The sequence below is a fragment of the Lissotriton vulgaris genome, unplaced genomic scaffold (genome assembly GCF_964263255.1).
Source record: "Lissotriton vulgaris unplaced genomic scaffold, aLisVul1.2 SCAFFOLD_1442, whole genome shotgun sequence".
Lineage (NCBI taxonomy): Eukaryota > Metazoa > Chordata > Amphibia > Caudata > Salamandridae > Lissotriton > Lissotriton vulgaris.
Window position 1 is genome coordinate 398,857 of NW_028248104.1, and position 24,800 is coordinate 423,656.

At 43.3% G+C, this 24,800-nt stretch overlaps 1 protein-coding gene across 1 annotated transcript in view; it reads left to right on the forward strand.

Annotated features, from left to right (window-relative positions):
• The first annotated feature begins 1,050 nt into the window (after nucleotides 1-1,050).
• ANAPC5 (anaphase promoting complex subunit 5) overlaps nucleotides 1,051-24,800 on the forward strand; it is a 152,410-nt gene continuing 128,660 nt past the window's right edge. The window contains exons 1-2 of the mRNA XM_086949880.1: nucleotides 1,051-1,377; nucleotides 17,807-17,886. Of these exons, the coding sequence (XP_086806006.1) occupies nucleotides 1,177-1,377; nucleotides 17,807-17,886 (281 nt within the window). The 5' untranslated portion in view covers nucleotides 1,051-1,176. The remainder of the gene's footprint in view (nucleotides 1,378-17,806; nucleotides 17,887-24,800) is intronic.

The window sequence follows — 24,800 nt, forward strand, 5'->3', positions numbered from 1 at the left end:
TCTTTACAATAAAACAAGTTTCATTACAAAAGATGCAAAGTTACAAACAGCTGCTGGTTACGATCATTACAAAAGACACAAAGTAGCGGGTGGAAAGATAGGGATATTTGCTTGTTTCGTTGTTACAAAGGCACATATTATAAAAGGATCGTCTTTTCACTCTTGTGATTTTACTATCCTTACAATATATATTTGGAAAACAATAATACGAATTTTAAACTTAAAATATGTTATTAAGTGGTGAATATCAAATCTATGAGATGGTGATCTTGTAGTATACTATTTGCTGCACGTTTTGAATTAAGTCTTCAGAAACAAGTAGTAAAGGACTTTTATAATTGTTATTCAGACTTTTTTTTCGAAAATCGTCACATTATTTTAAAAACAACAGCCAGTTAAGACAACATAAACACTGGATGACTAGTCGAGTTATGCAACTAAACATCATCTTCGGAAAGTAAAAATATTCACTGGTTTTTATTTGATGAAAACAAAAAAGCTTCAAATCGCTATGTAACAGATTCTCTTTGCATTATTCATCGGTGAACCCAGTAGGTTTGCAACACACTCAAAAAACTTCACAGTAGAAATTTTAGTTGGATGAGCAGAAGGGCCTCAGTTTTGCTCCATGTTGACAAGAAACAGCCAGCTAGGAACGACACGTTTTGGACTTATTTAATATGACTTCACTTACACATATAAGATACAGTATCTTTAATATAGCGTTATTAAATTAGAACGTGGTTAATTGCATATTTTACATAATGTATACTTAATGACATAACAATATTGAAAGTTATATCGTGAATTGGTTGTTTTCGTTTTGGAACAGTCAATGGTTTGATTAAGTAATTCTTACTTTCTTGGGAAAGAGCGTATGTAAACTTTGCCTTTTCGGAGACAGTAGACATTTTGATACATAAGGAGAGACAAGCGAACTCCTTCCAGTATGGCCACCGACGTTACACGCAGATCTGATGGTATGCTTCCGGGCTAGTGTTTATGACCAACTCTGTTTTGTGACGACACGTGACAGCAAGTTCTCTGATTGGTTGTATTCTATTGCTGGTGCGGGTGAAAGGTAGAGGCGCGAGTCTGGGTGTCCGAGTCCAGGAACCTGTATAGAGATCATAATAAGGTGATAATCTGGCCCCGGGAGCCGCAGGATCCCCTGCCATGGCCAGCGTGCACGAGAGCCTCTACTTCAACCCCATGATGACCAACGGGGTGGTGCACGCCAATGTGTTCGGCATCAAGGACTGGGTGACCCCGTATAAGATCTCCGTACTGGTACTTCTTAGCGAGATGAGCCGGTCGGGCCTTGCGCCCCTACTTGAGAGGAGACGTCTGAACCAGCGGGTACTGCCACTCCTTCAGGTGAGAACCCTGCAGACCACCGTGGTGGGGAGAGATTGCATCGTCCATGGCAGCCCATCCCACGTTCAACCAGCCCTTTCTTTTGATTCCAGAACATTTTATGTGAAAGGACTTCTAGGTTACTGCCTCGGATTTTACACGCAGAAAAATACGTGGCAGTCTAAAGTGCAGTTTTTATAAATGCTAATGGCAATAGACACTGAATGATTGTAATTTAATAGATTTCTTGCTTTGATGGGAACAGATTTGTAGTATCCTTGTATCTATTAGTTTTTACATATTTTTTTCATAGCTGGGACACTAAGCAAGAGGGAGTTAGAGCTCTTTACAAAAAAAGACAATACAATAACAGATTAACGATTCAATTGGTGTAAGTGGTCGCCTGAATGAGTTGTCGGCCGACAGCTGTGACAGGTAATATCTGTTTTGACTTAACTGTTGCCATTCTTTTTCCTTAGCTACACCTTCCCTCCTGCTCAGCCAGGATGCGTGCATTGTGATGTGTGGAATGCTTGGTGATGTCATAGACTGCATGGGTGCCTGGTGATGAGCTGAGTGTAATTTGGAGTGTGCAGGCTGCGCAGCAGGGAGGGCTGCTCCTGTTGGGGCTATCTGTTATCATCTACCATCTTACCTGAAACTTACCTTGTAACTAAGCTTAAATACACCATATTTAGAATATACACCTCAGCTAATGTATTTTTGTCAGGGGCGGCTGGTGACATTTGAAAGTGGTGTGGCGTAAATACTGCAGTGAGCGAGGCCCAACCACCTATGGGAGATTCGGGGGTTCTCCCACGAGAACATTTTGAAAAAAGAGTGGGCAAATGGTACATTCTTAAGCACCCTGGACTCACACAGGCACACTGCTCACCCTGCGCTTACACAGACATCACCAACCCTGCACTGTCGCAGACATCACTCACCCTGCACTGTCGCAGACATCACTCACCCTGGACTCACACAGGCACACTGCTCACCCTGCGCTCACACAGACATGACTGACCCTGCACTGTCACAGACATCACTCACACAGGCACACTGCTGACCCTGCGCTCACACAGACATCACTCACCCAGGACTCACACAGGCACACTGCTCACCCTATACTCACACAGACATCACTCACACAGGCACACTGCTCACCCTATACTCACACAGACATCACTCACCCAGGACTCAATTTTGTTCACTCTCCCTTGCTCTTTAAAATGGTGGTGCCTGTGCATACATTAGTGCAGAAGCAGTGTGTCAAGTTTGGCCACCCTAACTACGCAGCCTCCTTTCAGCTGCTTGGCGAGCTTGGGAGCGGCCTGACGCAACAGAAGGCCTGTTTACGCCAGCCACCACTGGCGAGTTAGACTATGATATCACCAAATCCATACAATGCTCATCCTTTAGAGATGCCACAGTCTTCTCAACATCTCAGCATTTTGCTCAAGTTGCCACTCCACACTGTTTGTGAGGCCTGTCTGCATGAAACGCTGGAGCCAGTAGGTTTCCATATTGAAAACCTAATGCAATGCCCCATAGAAGCCACAGTAGCAAAACTCTACTAAAGCACTGCCGCATGACGAAATGAACAATGCAAACGTTCTGAACTGAAAACTGGCTAGCCCATCAATATACATACAACTGTGATGAGCAAAAAACACGGAGCATGTATATGTTTCACTTTCTAACAATCATTGTTGCTTAGATTTAGGTGACCGTTAAATAATTGGTAATTGTCTGTCCACGGTTACACAACGTTGTTTCATCTATCCCTTAAAGAGAATAATATTCATAATGTGTATAGAACCGTTCTACTCCTGGTCCGCGTTGGCGCCTCATCTTCAAACAGGAACAGCAGCACCGAGGGCCAACCCCTAAGCCAATCTGCAGCGCCAGGGCACAGTTCATCCTCACCCGCAGCACGCCCATTAGGAGACCTAATGGGCATGCGTTAACAAGTTAAAACACAAGTGAGCATGCGTGGGCACGGTGTGAAAATTCGCCCTCCGTCCCCACTCATGCGCACTTGTGTTGTGCTGCTGCCCCCATGTCTGACAATGCATGTCAGTCAACATGTCTGACGTCATGCTGCCTGGCATGCATTGTCAGTTCTCCCTCGGCGTCGGTCTTTGAACTTAAGTAAACTATTCAGTTTACTTAAGTTCAGAAACGGAGCTGCGGGCGGCTGCGGGCGGGGGGCTACGCCCCCACGCCCTAGTGGACGCACCGCGCCTGACTTTTGTATTACAACATTTTGGTGATGATTTGTGGTTAGTTTGGCAGTCCCTTACAGCACAACCCCAGTGCTGAGTGAAGTTTTAAGGAATTGTATGGATTGTTTAAAATAAAGTCAGTTAGGCTGGTGCCTGTAAAGCAGAAGACTTGCCTCTTTCAAAATACATGCATATGTGAGTCTCTGCGTGTATCTATGACCCGAGGAGGTTTTCCATTAGCAAACAGTGATGACTCCTAATTCCAAGTTGGGCAAGCATGCTGCGCAACATCGTTAGGGCCACACACATGCCTGGAGCCACCTGACATGCGGCATGTCTACGTGCCACCCTCTTTGGAGTCTTAAGGAGAAGCCCGTGGCTGTTCTTCAGGCCGCACATTGTCCAGCAAGATGCTGAGCTCGCTAGGTTGGACCGAAATCACCATGCCCACAGCACAGTTGACTATGAAGAAGCTTGCGCTTGGGGCAACCTACCGGAGTCTCTGCACTATTTTTTTTTTTTTTGGGACGGTATTCTCAGAGTAGCTTGTAAATGGGTGAAGGAGCAGCTAGTTCTAGGTTGCCGGTGCAAGAACAGTAAGCAAGAAATTGAAATGATTTAGAATCTGGAATGCTTTGAGATCACGCGGCAGCCCTCAGCAATGTGTGATGAGTCGTGGACTTCGACAGCTAATCTGTTGCTGTCATTTAACTGGATACATTTTTGCAGCACCGTGAGGCAAGCTAATGGTGTCATTGTTTTTGTTTTGTTTGTTGTCGGATTCTCTTGCTCATCTGGTGAACTGGGAGTTTTCTGGTATTTTCCATACTTGTTATCTCAAGCAACTGATGTTTCTGCACTATGGGTTATTCTTTCTGTCACTATGCTTCTCTGTTTATTTCATGCCATTAGCAGTTTCTATTCCTGGTGTACCTTTTTTGGGTGGTGCATTGGGGGGGTATACTCTACTTTGCCTGATTCTTAATGATTATAAAATCTTGTACTTTGATGTGCGATTCTTGTGTTTTTAATAATGGTGTGCTTGTGGTTAGGTCTTGTGTTCTAGTTGGAAGTTTTAGGGTTGTAAGTACCATAGTGCAGGGTTGTAGGGTGGTGAGTATCTCAGTATAGAATTGTAGGGTGGTGAGCACCTAGTACAAAGTTGTAGGGTGGTGGGTACCCTAGTGTATAGAGCTGTAGGGTGGTGAGTACCTAGTACAGAGTTGTAGGGTGGTGGGTACCCTAGTACAGAGCTGGAGGGTGGTGAGTACCTAGTACAGAGTTGTAGGGTGGCAGGTACCCTAGTACAGAGCTGCAGGGTTCTGAGTGCCCTAGTACAGAGTTGTAAAGTCGTGAGTGCCCTGGTACAGAGTTGTAGGTTGGTGAGTGCCCTAGTACAGAGTTGTAGGTTGGTGAGTGCCCTAGTACAGAGTTGTAGGTTGGTGAGTGCCGTAGTACAGAGTTGTAAGGTGGTGGGTGCCCTAGTACAGAGTTGTAAGGTGGTGGGTGCCCTAGTACAGAGTTGTAGGGTGGTGGGTGCCCTAGTACAGAGTTGTAGGGTGGTGAGTACCCTAGTACAGAGTTGTTGGGTGGTGTGTACCAGGCGCGCAACACCCATTGGCCTCAAAGGGCTTCAGCCCCCCCCCCCCGTCGTGTGTGGCAGCCCGGGATGAGACACTTCCCGGGCCCGCTCACAGCTGCACCCAAGCACTTCACAGGTCTTTAAAAGACCTTGTCCATGTTAATGAAGCTTTGTTGTTGTTTCACCCCTTCTAAGAGCCCCTACAGCTCGACTCTGCCGATTGCCTAAAGATTCACCCCCACCCCCCGAAATTCTTTCTTAGTCCCCCACCCCCACCGAAATTTGACTCTAGTTGCGCCTCTGGTGTGTACCCTAATACAGAGTTGTGTGTACTTCAGTGCTGAGTGGTTCTTTCAGAGTGTTGAGTTGTAGCGGGTGAAGTAAGTAAGTAATTACGCACTTATATAGCGCACAACTACCCGTAGGCATCTCCGTGCTTGTACGAATACCGCCGAGGAACCCATCCTGGCCTTTCCCTGTGAGGAGCCCACTCCTGGGCACCCCCAAGGTGAAGTCGGGCATCGTCAGCGTTGTTGGGGCCGTTGTAGAGATTGAGCAAGCTATTGCCCAGAGGTGCAGAGTGGGGCTCATGATCAGAATAGGCACAGAGGCGAGAATTATCAGGTCCGAGGAAATTGAGCCCGAGACCCGCCGAGGCAGGAATTGAACCCTGTTCCCGGCCAGACTCCTGCATCAGGGTCTGCCGCTCTAACCATTGAGCCACACTTCTACAAGTTTGTTTGCCTGAGATTTTTGTTGGGTCAGACATTTAGGGAAGATTGTGTGTTACGTCTCTTCCACTTGTGGCTCGGTACGCTTGTATATTTATGTTCTCTAAGAAAGGAGTATGGGAGGGATCTCAATATATTTGTTGATTCAGGAATTGTTAATTGCTTTAGGATTTCTCATTTGTTTTGGAAATATTCTGCAAATTATTTTCAGGATTTTAATGCATCATGAATACATTAGGAATGTTCCATCAATAATTTTGTCAATTTAATGATTTGGCATTGTAACTTTATCCTCTATTTTCTTTCTTTTGGAGAATGTGCAGATTTCTGTCTTTTGAATTATTTCTGCCTATAGTTTCCCTAAGGAAAGGGGAGGTGTTGTGACTTAACTGTTGCCATTCCTTTTCCTTAGCTACACCTTCCCCGCTGCTCAACCAGGATGAGTGCAGGACTGCTTGGTGATGTGTGGAATGCTGAATGCTTGGTGATGTCATAGAAAGCATGGGTGCCTGGTGATTTATTGAATGTTAGTTGGAGTGTGCAGGCTGAGCAGCATGGAGGTTGCTCTTGGTGGGCCTAGCTGCTAACTACATCCTATCTGTTATCATCTAGCCACTTACCTCGAACTTACCTTGTAATTAATCTTAAATAAACCATCTATGGAATATACATCACAGCAAATGGACTTTTGTTTGTTTCATTTATTGCCTAATGATTGGCTTTGTACCATTTTCAGTGATTCAATGCATGTTATTGTCTTTCTTACTAGTATGTCTGCTATGTTCCTGTGTATGTGCGGGCATTTTCACCATGATTCTGCTGTTGTTTTATTTACAGTGTAGGTGTCTTTCCCTACTGTGCCTGTTTTCCTTATGGTAGTGTTGCTGCTGTGGTTCTGTAGTGACATATTTATTTCCGTTGTGGAAATAGATTTCTGGTGTGCAAGTGAGCCATTTTAGTGAGTGTCGCAATTTATTTTTCTGTTATGTGATTAATATGTTTTCATATCTCGTTACATATCCCTTACACGTGGGATTATTGTATAGATGTGAATTGCTCATTTATTCTGTTTGCCTAAGTGCTCTTACGTGAGGGATGTCTAAATGGGGTGCATGTCCCATTTCTACGGTTTACATTCTATACCCTTACACAAGGAATGTCTAAATGGGTGAATTACCCATTTATAAATGTTTTGTTACAGGCTTTTACATGAGTCACTCATATTTACATAGTTTGTTACATGTGATGTCTGTCTGTCTGGATGGATATGTATATGAAAAGAAGGAGCGCCAAATCAAGAAAAATCTTTCAGTCCAATACTGTAGTCCAACAATTTTTATTGCAATCTTATTCCAAGATCCAAGGTTATTCAACAGAAAAAGATATATCCAATTCAATATCTCAATGTTCATGAGGTGAAAATCACTTTAACACAGCCTACGCGTTTCGTCCTACTTGGACATCATCAGGGCTGCGAAATAAAAAGACAAAAAAGAAGAATCAAAATTCCATCTTAGTTAAAGAATGATATCAATCAGTAATAATGGACAATGCATTGACCTGTCATAATACACACTTATTTCTAATTAACATATATTTACATAAACCCTCATACATCCTGCCTATATTCCATTCTATCATGCGTCATTATGGAACAAATCTGTCTGGATGGATTGCTAGTCTCCCATCATTACGCTTTACGTTTCATACCCTTACATGAGGGATGCCTGGCCGGTGTGTAAGTCACCCTGTGCTACACATTTTGTTTGCTGCCCTTACATGAGGGGTGGCTGTATGGGGAGGGGAGTCACCCATTTCTACAGTGTTTGACACATGTCCTTACTTTAATGATGTTTGTTCGGTGTGAATGTCACCTGTTGTTACATGTTACTCTACTTGCCCTTGTTAGGGGACGTTTTTACAAATGCTAATGGCCATAGACAATGAATGATTGTAATTTCCTAGATTTCTTTCTTTGGGGTAACAGATTTGTAGTATTCTTCATTGTATCTTTTTTTGTTTTTTAAATTTTTTTTCATAATTCTGACACCAACCGAGAAGGTGTTTGAGCTCTTTACAAAAAACGGACGATACAACAAACTAACAATTCCATTGGTATAAGTGGTCATCCTGAATGAGTTGGCGGGCAGACCACTGTGCCAGGTAATATCCTCTTGTATATCGGGCCAGATGGACAGACCTAAAGCTGATAAAGAAGCATGCAGATTTTGGAGCTTGGGATTGGTGCTTGCCAAGCATAATATCCAGAGCTTGAAGTGCATAAAAAAAGGTATGGAAACTACGATGAGTGCAATGGGGTGGCGTCAGCAAATTTGGTGGATTGGCTACAAGAAGTATGGGAACTGTTATTGTGCTATGGAATGTCGTTTCCAGTAGATCCCTAGACTGGTGCCAAGTGTAACAAAGTGGTTGACTTTGGTCTAGAAGTGAACCAGATCTGAAATTGCAGTATTGACCAAACCCTGACATAAAGGGAAGGGCAGAACAAACATTACATGGTGGGACACAGTCTTTCTGGCAAAACAAGCTAAAACTGAAGAAAGGCTCCCATGATAACACGGATGGGGAGACAGACACCTGAGTAGTTAATCACTGCATGATATTTAGAATTGATCCAATACTGCTACCCCTCGAATTGGAAATGAAATAATTCCCCTGTTGCTAACTAAGGTTTTTGATGTGCCACGTAAAATCATTACTTAATGTGCTATCCACACCTCTGTTACCCACAAATGTACTGTAGTAACCTCCAGCAAATGATGCAGTCAAACAACATGCAGGAGGGTATATCTTCTTTCATTCCAAACCCTGCCAGGCATCCTAACACAGCGGCTCTCCCAGCAGAATGAATGCAATGTTCCTAATTCCCACACGTAATCTAGAACATAGAACAACATATCTAAGTTTCTACAGTTAACCCCTTACGTACAAAACTAAATACACAATACTACACAATCCCCCTTTATAAAAACAAAAACAATTTTAGTCACAAATAAACGTCTCCTCCTTTTTTTTTTTTTTTTTTTTTTTTACAATTCTACTTTTTCGAGGTTTTTACCACTTTAGTTTCACAGCTATCTTCTTCTTGTGCATCATCACTGCACATTTGTTGTGTACTCTCCTTGGGAATCTGTTCCTCTTTCAATGTCCCATCAGGACCATAATTTGCAGGTTTCTCACAAACTGCAGTTTCATCAGAATTATTACCAGAGTTAATGCCCTTATCAGAAGATAGGTCCTGGCCATCCAACCACCAAAAGTTACCAGCAGTGATCATGCAATCTTCACTTTTTCCACTCAAAGCTTTAGCTGGTGCAAGATTCATACAATGCTATACCTCAAAATTGTGAAAAAAAGCAGTATTATTCATAACTTTAACAACTCTCTTGGGTTCGCTGAATCTGCTCCTATCTTTAGCAGTTTTTTTCACACTCTTCACTCGTACCCATTATCCCTCACTTACATTTGCTAGTCTAGTACCATGTTAACATTCATAATATAGTTATTTTTTCTTTGAGACTCCAAAATACACTTCCTTACTTCTTCAATATCACAAGCCACCATTTCAATCTTCTTCATCCAACCGGGGTTCACTTTGGAATGAGGTAGCCTACCTCCTATTAATGAAAGCAGGCTTTTACCAACAGTACCACAAGTGGTTCTGAAAGTCCCATGAGATGCTTCCGTTATTAGAAAGTTGCAAAATACCTTTAATGTTACGGTTCCCTCCCTCAACGATACCATTCCCACCGGGATGATTCAACGCAGTGAACTATTGTTCCATCCCAGACACCTTTAGGTATTCTTTCATTTCAGACAATTTGAACGGCACACCATTGTTGGAAAGAATGATTGCTTGGAAACTCTCCCTTAGAAATAATTCATCCAAAAAAGAAATTACTGTTCTTGTGTTGATCAAGTCTACAACACTGACAGCCATTCACAATCTATTTGTTTACCTCCAGTAACACTTCATTAGTATTTTCTGCTTCGATCCATTCTTCCGAACCCAAATTGTCCCTGGAATCATATAAGGGACACATTCTCACGGGAAAACTCATGCTTCGGACTCCTGTCTATTTCTGTAAAGACGTTCTACGGAGTAAATCTGCTGTAAATGTTTTTACTCCCAGTACATACTGAATGTTGTATGGAAAATCATGTAACCTCATAGAAAGTCGAGCAATCCTTGCAGTAGTATTAATTAGACTTTCAGTAGTCAAAAGTTTGGTAAGCGGTTTGTGATCACAACATAACCTAAACTTCCTGGTCGATAATTTTTTTTCTAAAATGTTCTAATGTCCACACAGACACACGGCTCTGTCTCTCGTTCAATGACCGAGTACCTTCCTCAGTAGGTGTGAGTGAGCGATATGCAAAAGCAATCACAACCTCTTTATTGTTACCATCAGCCCGTGTAAGGACACTGCCCAATCCTCTACTTCTAGAGTCGGTGGTAACAATAGTACATGCCAAAAGGTCAAATCACTGCAGATTTGGTGCTCTGCCAATGGCGTTCTTAATTTCTGCAAAAAATTACTGACCGGCATTATTCCGAACAAAAAGTGCTTTGTTTTTAAGTAAAGATTTCAGAGCATAGGTTTTCTCAGAAAACGTCGCAACAAACTTTGCATAGAGTTATGTTAAACCTAAGAAAGACCCGAGGTCCTCTTTAGATTTAGGTGAGAGTGCATCCGTTATAGCCTTCACCAAGCTAGCTTCAGGTCTAATACCAGAAGAACTGAACTTCATGACCGGAAAAGGTAACTTTCCTTTCAGCAAACCTACACTTTAAAATTCCTGCCGTCACACTTTTTTGTGTAAAGTGCACATCACTTCTCTCCACCTTTCATCATGGATTTTTGTTGTTGGAGTGAATAACCAGTATATCGTCCTGAAAGAAAACAACTCTCTGCATATCACCAAACAACTCTGGCATCAATCTCTGAAAAACCGCAGCTGCTGACGCCAAGCCAAAAGGCATGCGGCGGAATTGAAAACAACCAAACGGTATACGGAAAGCTGTAACTTCCCTGCTAGAAGGATGCAGAGAGATATGGTGATATGCAGAAAAAAGGTAAATTGTGGAAAACCATTAAGTGTTTTTAGTTAAAGACAGCATCTCATCAATCCTGGGTAATGGGAACTGGTCAACTATAATGTTGATGTTCAAATACCTCAGGGCAACATAGAGCCTGATCTCGCCATTGGCTCGTCTTACAATCAAAACCAGTGAAACCCATGCGGAAGCTTCAATGGGCTCAAATTATGTACACTTTTTGCAATTTCATAAGCTCATTTTTAACCTCATCTCTGACTATCAAAGGAATATGATGTTCCTTTTGAATCTTAGGGACAGCAGTAGATGTTGCACCGATTTTGTGTGTGAAACCTTCACGTTTCTCTATTTTACTATTAAAAACACCGGGAAACTCCTTCAGAACCCATTTTATTGTTTCCTCAGCTTTGCATGTAACTAACACTTGCTTTGGACTATTAGGTTTCATAAAATAGTCAATGCTCATTGATCCTTCCATCCTAAGACAGACTGGCCTTTTGCAGCAACATGCAATTTGCAGGAGGCTCTCCTTCCTTAAAATTAAAAAATGAGTACCCTACATCGTGTCATATATTTTTTTTCCCCCGTAAAACTTTCTGGATTTACATCAATATGTTCTAAATAAGAACCAATAACTTCAACAAACTTTCTTCCCAAACAGAGCGAGCAACAATTGTGAAAGGAGATCCTGAATTGGCAGCCACCTGTAATGAAATACCACCAAAAGAAACAATACATAAGGGTTTGTTGCAATTTTCCCCACCAAGATTTAACACCACACTTTTTTAGCACCAAATTTGGATAGATAACCTTCAGAAAGATCATCAGAATAATTTCCTGACAAATATGAACCATTCTCTGTAATGCAAGCTACACAATTGTTCTTCTGCCTTTCTTCCTGCTAACACCACGTTCTATACACTTAGCTGATTTAGCAGGGCACTTATCAAATCTGGTAGTATGTGAGGTACTACCTTATTGGAAGCACACAAAACCAAAAACATTTCCTTGATCGTTCACATCTTTCCTAAAACTAAGTTTTGGACGAACATTCGTATTCTTAGGAGTATTTATTTTCCCTGTTTTTTCAATCAGAAAAAACAGCCAGTTGGCGGCGTCACAGCCTTGGTGCATCTTTCAGAAAGCTCAGCCTTTTTTTCTCACTAAAGTTATGATGTCTTTAAGGCTTCTATTTACCTTCTATCCACAACCTCTCCTGAATACTTTTTTCCTTGCGCACATCACAATCTGATCTCTCACCAATTCGTCATGTAGGTTCCCAAATCTGCCGTTGATAGTTAAATTCTTTAGAAGAGAAACATAGTCTTTAATAGATTCATTATGCTCCTGCTTATGTTTAAAAAACTAACAACGAGAAATTGCGACACAGACTATGGGTGAGTTGTGATCATTAAGATCAGAATAAGCACTTTTGAACACATCAAAGTCTCCTCCTCTTTTCGGTTTTTGCATTTGATTGTACACTCTTGAAACCTTCAGGACCTAACAGTGGAATAGGATTCGTTTCTTCCTGTCTGTCAAGGGATTCTGACTATTTTAAAGGCATAAGTGTGTCATATTTCGGGGAAATCTTTGTTAATCGAACCATTGACTACCCTTTCCTATCACATGTTCAAAGGGCAGGGTCTCCAGCTGTTGAAGCTGCTTCCAAATTGTTGGATGGCATTGAAAAGTGGAGACTGACTAACTGAGCTCCTCACAAGAAGGCCACAGTGTATGCACCTACATAAGATGACTCAGTGGATCTATTGTTCTTGCAATTTGTAAAATGCTCGGGTCCTTTTTATTTACACCCTGGTTTAATAGACCATTCTCAATGCAATAGAACTTGATTATATGATGATCCACCTTGTGTCCATCATCATTCGCCTTCTTTATTCAAAATTCCTCTCCCCCTGTTCTTGCTGTTTTTGATCCTTCTTTTTTATTAAAAAATAAAATACAAACATTAAAAGATCTGTACCATAATATCTAAAAGTAAAAGGTCAATTTTATTGGTGTTCTTTTTGTTTAGGAACGGGGTTAAACGTAAACCTACTATCTTTTCTTTTATGAAGAGGTGGTCAAAATCCACAACTGCTCCGTAAAGCCTCTTATTTGTTGCCTTTAACCTGTCCATTCACCGAGTTTCCCTGCTCTTTTCTCCTCTTTAGGTTCCACCCTGTCTGGTTTGCTAAGGACATTTTGGTAACTTTCAGAAAGTTGACCCAGGAATGAATTCCCCCTGTTAATTAGGATTGGCTTTGTGGTTTTGTCACTCCCACATTTTCTCTCTTTCTAGTTGCTGGCTTTATTTGCTTTAGGCTCTCCATGTTCAGTTTGCCTCTCCCATTGCCCAAAGCGTGTTTACTGTATTTTTTCACAAACTCACTTTCTGTAAACAGGCCTTTAAATTTTGTTCTTATCTTGTCACATTTGCTGTGCATTCACAGACCAAGGTCAAATGTTTGGCGCTGTCTTCCGAGGGCACTTGTTTTACTTTTCTTTCTATGACTACAAAGTGAGAGGATTTGTGTGACAATCTTGCTCGATACAGGGGTATGAAAGAGGTTTTTTCTTGCAAACAACAGCATTTAAATGAACTGCGTAAGTATTTCAGAATGAAAAATTTCATAGAAACCATAACGGAAAGTTTAAATTCTATTGGTGCGAGGATTATGCTGTACTTTCTATTTATTCCTCAACTCAGCACTTCAACATAAACAACATAAAACTACAAGATCCATCATTTTGTAACCCACAAGACGGACGCCGTCATTCAAGCAGGTGTTCCTATGGTCCTCGAGGGGTGCTGCTGCTAACCAACTTCCTCTTTCTGGACTGCGATCACCAAGACTCTACTCCGTTTTGAAACCTTCGGAACATAGGAGAACCAAAAGAAACCATGAAACCATTCTCTGAACCGAATAAAGTATAAGCAACTTGATGCATATATGAACAGAAGGCAAAGAACCAATGAACCAAACCCTAGAAAAAAGTATACTCATCCCATACGTCGAGAAGCCAGCACCATGCTTGGACATCTCTACCAACTTTTCCTCATAAGAGTGGGATCAGGTCTACGTGAGCCTCAGACGGGAATAATCCTCACCTCCGCGTCCTTAATAGAATTGAAACTTTCCGTCATGGTTACTAGGAAACCTTTCATTCTATGTCAGGACCGGAGGCGAGGATTATGCTCGCTCGTTCAAAGCTTATCCACCACTAACAACGCCATGTTTACTACTGGTTTAAAGTAGAATCTTTTAAACATAGAATCTGAGGACCAATCCGCAGCATTGAGAATGTCCTGCAACCTGGCGCCCAGGGAAAAGGCATTGGAGGCCATCGCTCCTCTCACAGAGTGTGCTCCGAACTGTGAGACGTTAATACCCATCTCTTGCATGACCCAACGGATCCAACAAGCTATTGTTGGTGGTGAAACCGCCTTGAAAGGCTTCTTTAAGAAGATGAGGAGCTGGTGTTTTCCCGGGGGACGTGTATCCTGCGTCATAGCCTCGTATTCCTTCAGGCAACTAACCACGCACCGCTTCGGGGCCTTGTCAAAAGCTGGATAGGATATAATCCTGGAATCTGATTTGGTCCTACGCGTTACATGGAAAGACACCCATGCTGGGGAAAATTCGTCCAGAGATATCCAGAGCTCTGACATCTGATAGGCGCCGACAAGACAACAAACAAAGAAGCATAGCCAATTTGGCGGAAAGCTCTTTACATGAAAGGTATTTATTAACCTGCCAAGATGCAGAACCTTGTTAACATCCCACAGAGCCGAATATCTAGGCTCAGGGGGAAGTGAAAGACGTACTCCTCTCAGCAGCTTGCATATCAAAGGGTGTTCCCCTACCGGGCCACCGTCAATAGGGAGGTGCCCCGCAGATATCGCTGACCTATAAGAACTGATAGTGCGGTATGCCAGACCCTGTGTAGCCAGGGAAGCCAAGAAATTCATGATAATAACCACCTCGCACTCCAAGGGATCGTGACCCCTCCCCCCCCCCCCCCCCCCCCCCCACCCCACCCTCCCCTTAACACACCAACAGACCCATCTGGTCCATGCCGACTTGTAACGCTTCTTCGTACTGTCAGCCCATGAGGCTTCCAGCAATGATTGAGCCGCCGCGGATAGGCCAGAGATTTGCCAGCGATGCCCGAAATTCGCCATGCCATCAAGGGCATTCGACCCTGCAGGACTAGAGGGTGAGGATCGCCCTGAGTATTCTTCAGGAGACCAGGATCGAGGCGTAGAAAGATTGGAGAATCCCAGGAAAGTTACAGAAGAACTGGAAACCACACTTGAGATCTCCAATATGGAGTGATGAGCGTCTATCTCGCTTGCTGCCTCCGGACTTGGGTTGTTAACCTCAGTATCATGGCGAAAAGGGGAAAGGCGTTCCCCTCCTCTTTGGACCAGTCCTGAAGAAAAGCGTCTGTCGCTGTTGATCCAGATGGGACGCAAAAAGGTCCACTGAAAAGGGACACCACAGGCTGTGGAGACGTTGAAACGTTGGAGGATGTAGCTGCCAGAGGCTCATATCCGCCAAACTCCTGGAGCACCAATCCGCTATGACTTTGGATTCCCCCGGGAGGTACTCCGCTGTCACTGAGACGTTGTGGGATAGGCAGAAGGACAAAAAGTCCTTGGCCAGATCCGCTAAGGCCTTGGACTTCGCCCCACCCTCCCCCATGGTTTATATGTTGTCCATCTTCAGGAGCACGCTGAAGGATGCCTTGTCCTTTGTCCAGCACTGAATTGCGAACAATTTAGCCATCAGTAAAACTGTATAACTGTGCACATGTAATGGTGATTTTCAATTGAAAAGGTGTTAGTGAAGGTAGAACCCTGCCATACCATGCATACTCCACTCTACGCCACACCACTCTACTCAGCACCATTACACTGCACTCTAGGCCACTTCATGCTACGCCTCTCTATTCTACCCTATACCACTCTACTCTATGCCAGTGCACTCATTGCCACTCTACTCTACATCGCTGCACTCTTGGTCACTGCACTCTACACCACTCCAGTCTGGGCCACACCAATCTACTCTGCTTACCTCCACTCTATGCCACTGTACTCTACTCCACTCTGGAACACTGCACTCTACGCCACTGCACTCTACGCCACTGCACTCTATGCCAATACACTCTACTCTGTAACACTCAGCTCTATGCCAATACACTCTACACCAGTCCACTGTATGCTACCCTAATCTACTCTGAAAAAACACTGCATTCTTTGCCACTGCACTCTCCACCACTTTACTTTGTGCTATTACACTCATGTCACTTTACGCAACTGCACCCTACCCTGCATCACTTCACTCTATTATGAAACAATCTACTCTACGCCACTCCATTCCCTTCCCTCTGCCACTCCCTCACCCCTGTGCCACCCCACTCCCCCTGTGCCACTCCCCTCCGCCACTAACCTCCCCCTGCGCCACTCCCCTCCCCCCTGCGCCACTCCCGTCCACGCCCCTCCCCCTGAGCCACTCCCTTCCCCTCTGCGTCACTCCCTTCCCCTCTGCGTCACTCCCTTCCCCTCTGCGTCACTCCCTTCCCCTCTGCGCCACGCCACTCTGCGCCACGCCACTCTGAGCCACGCCACTCTGAGCCACTTCACTCTGCTCTACCCAACTCTACTGTGCACCACTCTAATCTGCACCACTGCATTCACAACTCTACATTGTATGCCATTGAATTCACTGCCGCTGCACTCTATGCCACTATACTCTGCAACACTGCACCAATGAACTCTCCACCAGTCCACTCTACGCCACTCCATTGTATGCCACTATGCAACTCTACACTATGCCACTCTAATACACAACACTCCCTGACACTCCACTCTTCGCCATTACACTCCATGCAACTCTCCTCTTTCACTAACTTAGCCATGCTGAACAGCAGCCAAGCTAGTGTACAACATAGCTAAAACGCATTGGCAAAGCCAGTAGCTCTTGAACAGGTGAGACATATTGGCTTTGCCAGTGCTTGTTGATAAAGCGCACATTTTCCTGTAAAAAAATGTTGTTCTTTCTTTCACTGAACTCATTTACTTTTACAAAAAATAAATGCATTTTTTTTGTGTTATGGTTTCAGGTGTTTTGGAATTCTGTCTGATTTTTCCTCCTACGATAATGACTATGTATCTTCCAACTTCCCTGTCTGTTTGACCCTTTCAGCAAAATTGGACATCATTTTGGCAGAAGGAAATACTGCATGCGTAACTATAAGAAATAATAATAGGATGGGGTCTGAGGGGGATCCATATACAGGTCACGTGTGGGTAGAAGTTGCCTGATAAATGGAATCTGGTTAATCCTTCAGCATAGACCTGCTCCTTGTGCAGCGTCCTTTAGAATGATTGGAAAGAACTGGATCTTTCTCTATATTTCAAAAGGGTAAAGAGAGGGTTTTTTCAGGGGAAAAAGTTGTTTTTCTGAGAAGAAAAAAGACATTTTAAAAAGTGCTTTTTCTTTTTTTTAATAATATATCTTTATTGACATTTTAAATAGACTGTAAAAAACACTATACATAGTCTCAATCCTAAAATTAGAAGCATGAACATTTGGGTACTGAGGATTAGGTGGACGAGGTACATTTATGCATAAGCTTTAAGCCAGTAATACTGAATAGGACAGAATTGCAGATTATGATAATAAAACTTTATTTGACATGATGACACAATTTCTCATTAGAGTACTGTTTGCTGCTGTGTTTTCACATAGACACAATTCTCTGAAAGCCATGCAGCTTTGCATATCCCCACCTTTTAATAGCTCCTCTGTATTTTGTTTAGGGTCCAGATATGCCGCTATCCAGGTTGCTGAAGTCTGTTGAGGATTGTTGCCCCAAAATAGCTGAATCTGTACAAATAAGGTAGGCCTTCGCCTTGAGTGTTTTTATATTAGTTATTTGCTTTGTGTTCACATTTTTTTGGATTTATTATTTTGATCCCATTCCTAACTTTACTTTACTTGTGTTTTCTGAACGGGCAGCCATTTTGCCTAAAAATGATCCTTAGCATTAGGCAGCAGCATAAAATGTGTATTTGGGCACTTCTTCGAGGAGGTCAAATTCATTTGCTTTTTTTTTTTTTTACTTATCTTTATTCAGATTTTTACAACAATTTTATTATAGCCCTTGGTTCCCACCCCCCATGAGGACAGGTGATTCAATTCCTATTTACAAAGAGATTTACATTACATATATACAAATTCATAAACCGGGGATAAGGGAAAACAAAGAAAGGAAAAGAAACACATATTAAAGTCAATATTCAATGCATTCTTGGTCGAACAATTTTTTTCTATACTGATTTAGTAAATCAACAGTTGGTATTCTCAATAAGGTTGGGTTACATTGTTTGTAGGGTAACACATTTTATCAATTAACCAAGGCATTTTCAGTTCATATCTTCAGTGCGCCTGTATCCAATCTAACAAAGGAGTCCAAATTTTCATTCCTCTCTGCCGAACATTACGTCCTTTTTGTTTATAAATGGCTATCTCGAGGCTACATGTCGCAAGTAATCTTGCTTTCCATTGGGGAAAAGATGGTGGAACGGGATCGAGCCAAGCTGGTGCGACACATAGTCGAAAGATTGCCATTGCCACGAAGATCACCCCTTGCACCTGTCGTTTTTTATTAGTGATGCCCAGCATAATCTCTTCAGTTGATATGTTAATCCCCACCCGGTAATCTCCGAGAGAAACCCAGACATTTCATTTATAATGTTTGATAGAGTATTACATCTGACGATCATATGCACACTGTCCGCAGCAGTAAGTGCACATCGCGGGCAAGTAGTGCCCTTACCTGTCCCCCATTTAGAAATTTCCACCTAATATTCCACTTTTGGCATATGATCTATCCTTAACTTACTTAATGTCCCTAAAATTACAGACAGAATTCTACAAAACATATTTTTCGTTTGCAATATATTTGGGATCCAGCTCTTGCTCTTCCTGGTTTTACAAAAAGTTCCTCTTCTTGACATTTGTCTTAGTCTCTACAACCTGGGTGAGCAGGAACACCATAGTGTAGTGCATCAAGGTTTTCACCTCACTGTGGCACCCAGGTTCACACAAACTTGCCAACGGCATGGGCAACATTAGGGTTGTTTGGGGCTTGTTGGGATTGACCTCCCCTCACTAGGCCTCCAGCTAGGACAGATTTAACTTTTTTTCTGATAGCCTGTATCCATTCTGTTTATGGCATGGGTCAATTGCCCCAAGCTAGGTGTGTTTGTGGAGAGAAATAAAGATAGTAATGAGCCTCATTCTTGAATCTATGCTTGCACTGATAACATCCTGCAGCAGAGGCACAATGGCAGTGGAGCCCTGCAGTGGAACTGTATCAAGAAGAATGACCCCACCATCATGAAGATCGATGAATAAGAACCTAAGCATAGAAATATTACCAATGTTTTCAGCTGTCCACCTTTTTAGGTCTCGCCTAGACGAAAGCAAAAGCGAAGCTTTTGCTGTCTATGCGAGACAACTTATGTTGCCACTTTTCTGGGAATATTGTGGACATCAGACTGTTACGAGCTTTTTCTGCTGTAGTCAGGCTGTCACGAGCTTCTCCTTTGGAGATTTGACCTCGTGAGCGCGCCTTGACTGCATCTAATGGGCCGTGCGCTTCCTTTAGTCAGTTTCACTTTGTTTCATTTCAAAGTGCAGGCGTCAATGTGTCTGGTAGTTGTTCATGTGGAGTGCCTTCTGACCTCGTGAGCGCGCCTTGACTGCATCTAATGTGTGTGGCTTTTTTTTTCAACGTGGCCCGGGCGCTTGCTTCAGTCAGTTTTGCTTTTAAGGTGCAGGCGTCAATGGGTCTGGTACTTGTTTTATTTCCATTTAATGCTCTTTGGAACAACAATTTTATATTACTTGTGTGTATTACCACTGGCCAGAATTTCAAAGACTTATATTCACGCAGGTGAAATAATACTATTGTGATTAGGGCCGATTTTTGGAGTCTGACCGTTCAGAGTGCAGAGTGGAGCTTCAGAGTGGAGCTTCAGAGTGGAGCTTCAGAGTGGAGCTTCAGAGTGGAGCTTCAGAGTGGAGCTTCAGAGTGGAGCTTCAGAGTGGAGCTTCAGAGTGGAGCTTCAGAGTGGAGCTTCAGAGTGGAGCTTCAGAGTGGAGCTTCAGAGTGGAGCTTCAGAGTGCAGAGTGGAGCTTCAGAGTGCAGAGTGGAGCTTCAGAGTGGAGCTTCAGAGTGGAGCTTCAGAGTGGAGCTTCAGAGTGGAGCTTCCGAGTGGAGCTTCAGAGTGGAGCTTCAGAGTGGAGCTTCAGAGTGGAGCTTCAGAGTTCAGAGTGGAGCTTCAGAGTGGAGCTTCAGAGTGCAGAGTGGAGCTTCAGAGTGGAGCTTCAGAGTGCAGAGTGGAGCTTCAGAGTGCAGAGTGGAGCTTCAGAGTGGAGCTTCAGAGTGGAGCTTCAGAGTGGAGCTTCAGAGTGGAGCTTCAGAGTGGAGCTTCAGAGTGGAGCTTCAGAGTGGAGCTTCAGAGTGGAGCTTCAGAGTGGAGCTTCAGAGTGGAGCTTCAGAGTGGAGCTTCAGAGTGGAGATTCAGAGTGGAGAGTGGAGCTTCAGAGTGGAGATTCAGAGTGGAGAGTGGAGCTTCAGAGTGGAGCTTCAGAGTGGAGCTTCAGAGTGGAGCTTCAGAGTGGAGCTTCAGAGTGGAGCTTCAGAGTGGAGATTCAGAGTGGAGATTCAGAGTGGAGAGTGGAGATTCAGAGTGGAGATTCAGAGTGGAGAGTGGAGCTTCAGAGTGGAGATTCAGAGTGGAGAGTGGAGCTTCAGAGTGGAGATTCAGAGTGGAGAGTGGAGCTTCAGAGTGGAGATTCAGAGTGGAGAGTGGAGCTTCAGAGTGGAGATTCAGAGTGGAGAGTGGAGCTTCAGAGTTGAGATTCAGAGTGCAGAGTGGAGCTTCAGAGTGCAGAGTGGAGCTTCAGAGTGCAGAGTGGAGCTTCAGAGTGCAGAGTGGAGCTTCAGAGTGCAGAGTGCAGATTCAGAGTGGAGCTTCAGAGTTCAGAGTGCAGAGTGGAGCTTCAGAGTGCAGAGTGGAGCTTCAGAGTGCAGATTCAGAGTGGAGCTTCAGAGTGGAGCTTCAGAGTGGAGCTTCAGAGTGCAGATTCAGAGTGCAGATTCAGAGTGGAGCTTCAGAGTGGAGCTTCAGAGTGGAGCTTCAGAGTGGAGCTTCAGAGTGGAGCTTCAGAGTGGAGCTTCAGCGTGCAGAGTGGAGCTTCAGCGTGTCAAGAGCAATGCCAATAGCTCTAACTTTAACAAAGGCAAAACCATTGCATTGTAAATGCTTGTTATTTTACCGAATCACATGCTCATGCTGCTGCCTGGTTTGTCTACATGCACACAGGCAGAATCACTCGGTACAAAATGGCTCCTGTTCACTCGTCAGTACGGTCTTGTGCCGCCCCACCTTCCCCCTGCCAAATACATTCATTCCAAATACTGCTTATTTTCATATCAGACTGACTTCTCACATCTGGGATAGCAGGGGCACCTTCCACAGTGATTAGTGCTTCACAAAAAATAATTCTCGGCTAGCGCTCAGAAGCCTTGAAGCTTTGATTGAATGACACTGCAGTTTGATGCCCCGCTCGTTTTTTGATGCTATGCGTTCCAGACACTGATTTTTATAAGACTCACTTGGAGCTCTAAACTGTCACTTGATCTTTCTTTGGGTCATTTCGTTTGCCCGGAAGGACTAACATATCTGTGAAACCCTCTTCTTTTATAGTTTGAGCATCGTCTTCGTTTAGCAGGATAACATTATACATTTGAAAATACAAATATCCGGGAAGAGCAGAGAGCAAATCTCCGCGATGTTGGGCATTCTCCTATCATAAAGGAAGCGTGTTGGTGGGACCTGTGGCATCTAACGCATCATTTAACCCTATATGCGTGGGCACCTACCACAATAATGTATAGGATGAGTTTGTTCCGTTCCCGTTTTTAATTTGATGTAAAACTCAAATCACTGCACACTCTCTACTACACACTCTCTACTACACACTCTCTACTACAGTCACTACTCTCTACTACACACTCCCTACTACAGTCACTACTCTCTACTACACATTCTGCTACACACTCTCTACTACAGTCACTACTCTCTGCTACGCACTCTACTCTCTACTACACTCTACTACACACTCTCTACTACACACTCTACTACACACTCTCTACTACAGTCACTACTCTCTGCTACGCACTCTACTCTCTACTACACACTCTACTACACACTCTCTACTACACACTCTCTACTACAGTCGCTACTCTCTACTACACACTCTACTACAGTCACTACTCTCTACTACACACTACTACACACTCTCTACTACAGTCACTACTTTCTACTACACACTCACTACACACTCACTACTACAGCCACTACTCTCTTCGACACACTCTATACTAGACACTCTCTACTACACACTATCTACTACAGTCACTACTCTCTACTACACACTGTACTACACACTCTACTACAGTCACTACTCTCTACTACACACTCTCTACTACAGTCACTACTCTCTACTACACACTCTACTACACACTCTCTACTACAGTCACTACTCTGCTACGCACTCTACTCTCTACTACACACTCTACTACACACTCTCTACTACACACTCTCTACTACAGTCGCTACTCTCTACTACACACTGTACTACACACTCTACTACAGTCACTACTCTCTACTACACACTACTACACACTCTCTACTACAGTCACTACTCTCTCCTACACACTCACTACACACTCACTACTACAGGCACTACTCTCTTCGACACACTCTATACTAGACACTCTCTACTACACACTATCTACTACAGTCACTACTCTCTACTACACACTGTACTACACACTCTACTACAGTCACTACTCTCTACTACACACTACTACACACTCTCTACTACAGTCACTACTCTCTACTACACCCTCTACTACACACTCTACTACACACTCACTACACACTCACTACTACAGCCACTACTCTCTTCGACACACTCTATACTAGACACTCTCTACTACACACTATCTACTACAGTCACTACTTACTACACTCTCTACTACACACTCTACTACACACTCTACTACACACTCTACTACACACTCTACATTACACACTCTACATTACACACTCTACATTACACACTCTACATTACACACTCTACATTACACACTCTACACTACACACTCTACACTACACACTCTACTACACACTCTGCTACACACACGCTCTACTACACACTCTACTACACACCCTCTACTACTCTCTACTACTCTACTACACATTCTCTACTACTCTACTACACACTCACTACTTTCTACTACACTCTACTACAGACTCTCCACTCTCTACTCCACACTGTCTACTCCACACTCTCTACTTCAATCTCTCTACCTCAATCTCTCTAATTCAATCTCTCTACTTCAATCTCTCTACTTCAATCTCTCTACTTCAATCTCTCTACTTCAATCTCTCTACTTCACATTCTGTATTACACACTCTCTGCTACACACTCTACTACACTCCCTACTACACATTCTCCTACACACTCTACTACACACTCACCACTCTACTACACACTCACCACTCTACTACACACTCACCACTCTACTACACACTCACTAGTCTCTACTGCTCACTCTCTACTACACACTCTCTACGACACACTCTCTACTACACACTCACTACTCTCTACTACACACTCACTACTCTCTACTACACACTCACTACTCTCTACTACACACTCACTACTCTCTACTACACACTCTACTACTCACTTACTACTCTCTACTCACTCTCTACTACTCTCTACTCACTCTCTACTACTCACTACTACTCTCTCTACTACTCACTACTACACTCTCTACTACTCACTCTCTACTACTCACTCTCTACTACTCACTCTCTACTGCTCATGACAATGCCATTTATTTATCTGTTTCCAAAACCAACACATAAATAAAACATTTGTCATTTACAATGCCAAAAGCGCTAACTTTTGCAAAGGCGAGACCGTTGCATTGTAAATGCTTGTTTTGATTTGTAGTCTTTATATTTGTCCTGGGAGCTTTGGGTTTTAGAATGCATTACTACCGCAAGATGGGGATTCTGTTGGCTGTGACTTTGTGTTTTACACCACTTTGAGACGTTTTCTGTTACCATATTGCCCTCAGTCTGCCTTCTTTGTCTAGTCCCTAGTTGTTTTAGAATCCAGTCTGCGCTGTTTATCTATTTCTCTTCATCTGCTCTTTCTAAGTAAGGTTTTAATCTTTACTGCTGCTGTGCTAAGACCTTTCATAGCAGCTTTGCCTCAGGTTGGTAGTGTCAGTATCATCAGTGTGCGTTTTTTCCCATTTCGCTCATTGCCATAAGGGCAATGAGCCTTGGTTGACATTTCTAACTCCTTGAGGAAGAGGCACACTAATGTTCCCAGGTACTCGGATCTAACCTGTCCCTGTAAAACAGTCTTACCCAAAATTAAGTAGTAAGCACAAAAGCTTAAGTTGATCTTGTTAATTTCATCTCTCTATGAGATGAAATTACAAGGTAAGGAAAACTGCTTACCTTGTGATGCTGGAAATGCACACAGCTGCAGTTTGCTTGTACTTTCCCAGAATGCTATGGTTCGCTCGACAAATATGTTGGGAAAAGTACTTGATAGGGACCCTGGAACAGTTCTGAAAACTGCAACAAAGGTACCATGCGTTTGGTCGGAATTGCATCTGTAGTAATATTTCAGCATTTGAAAAAGAGATCC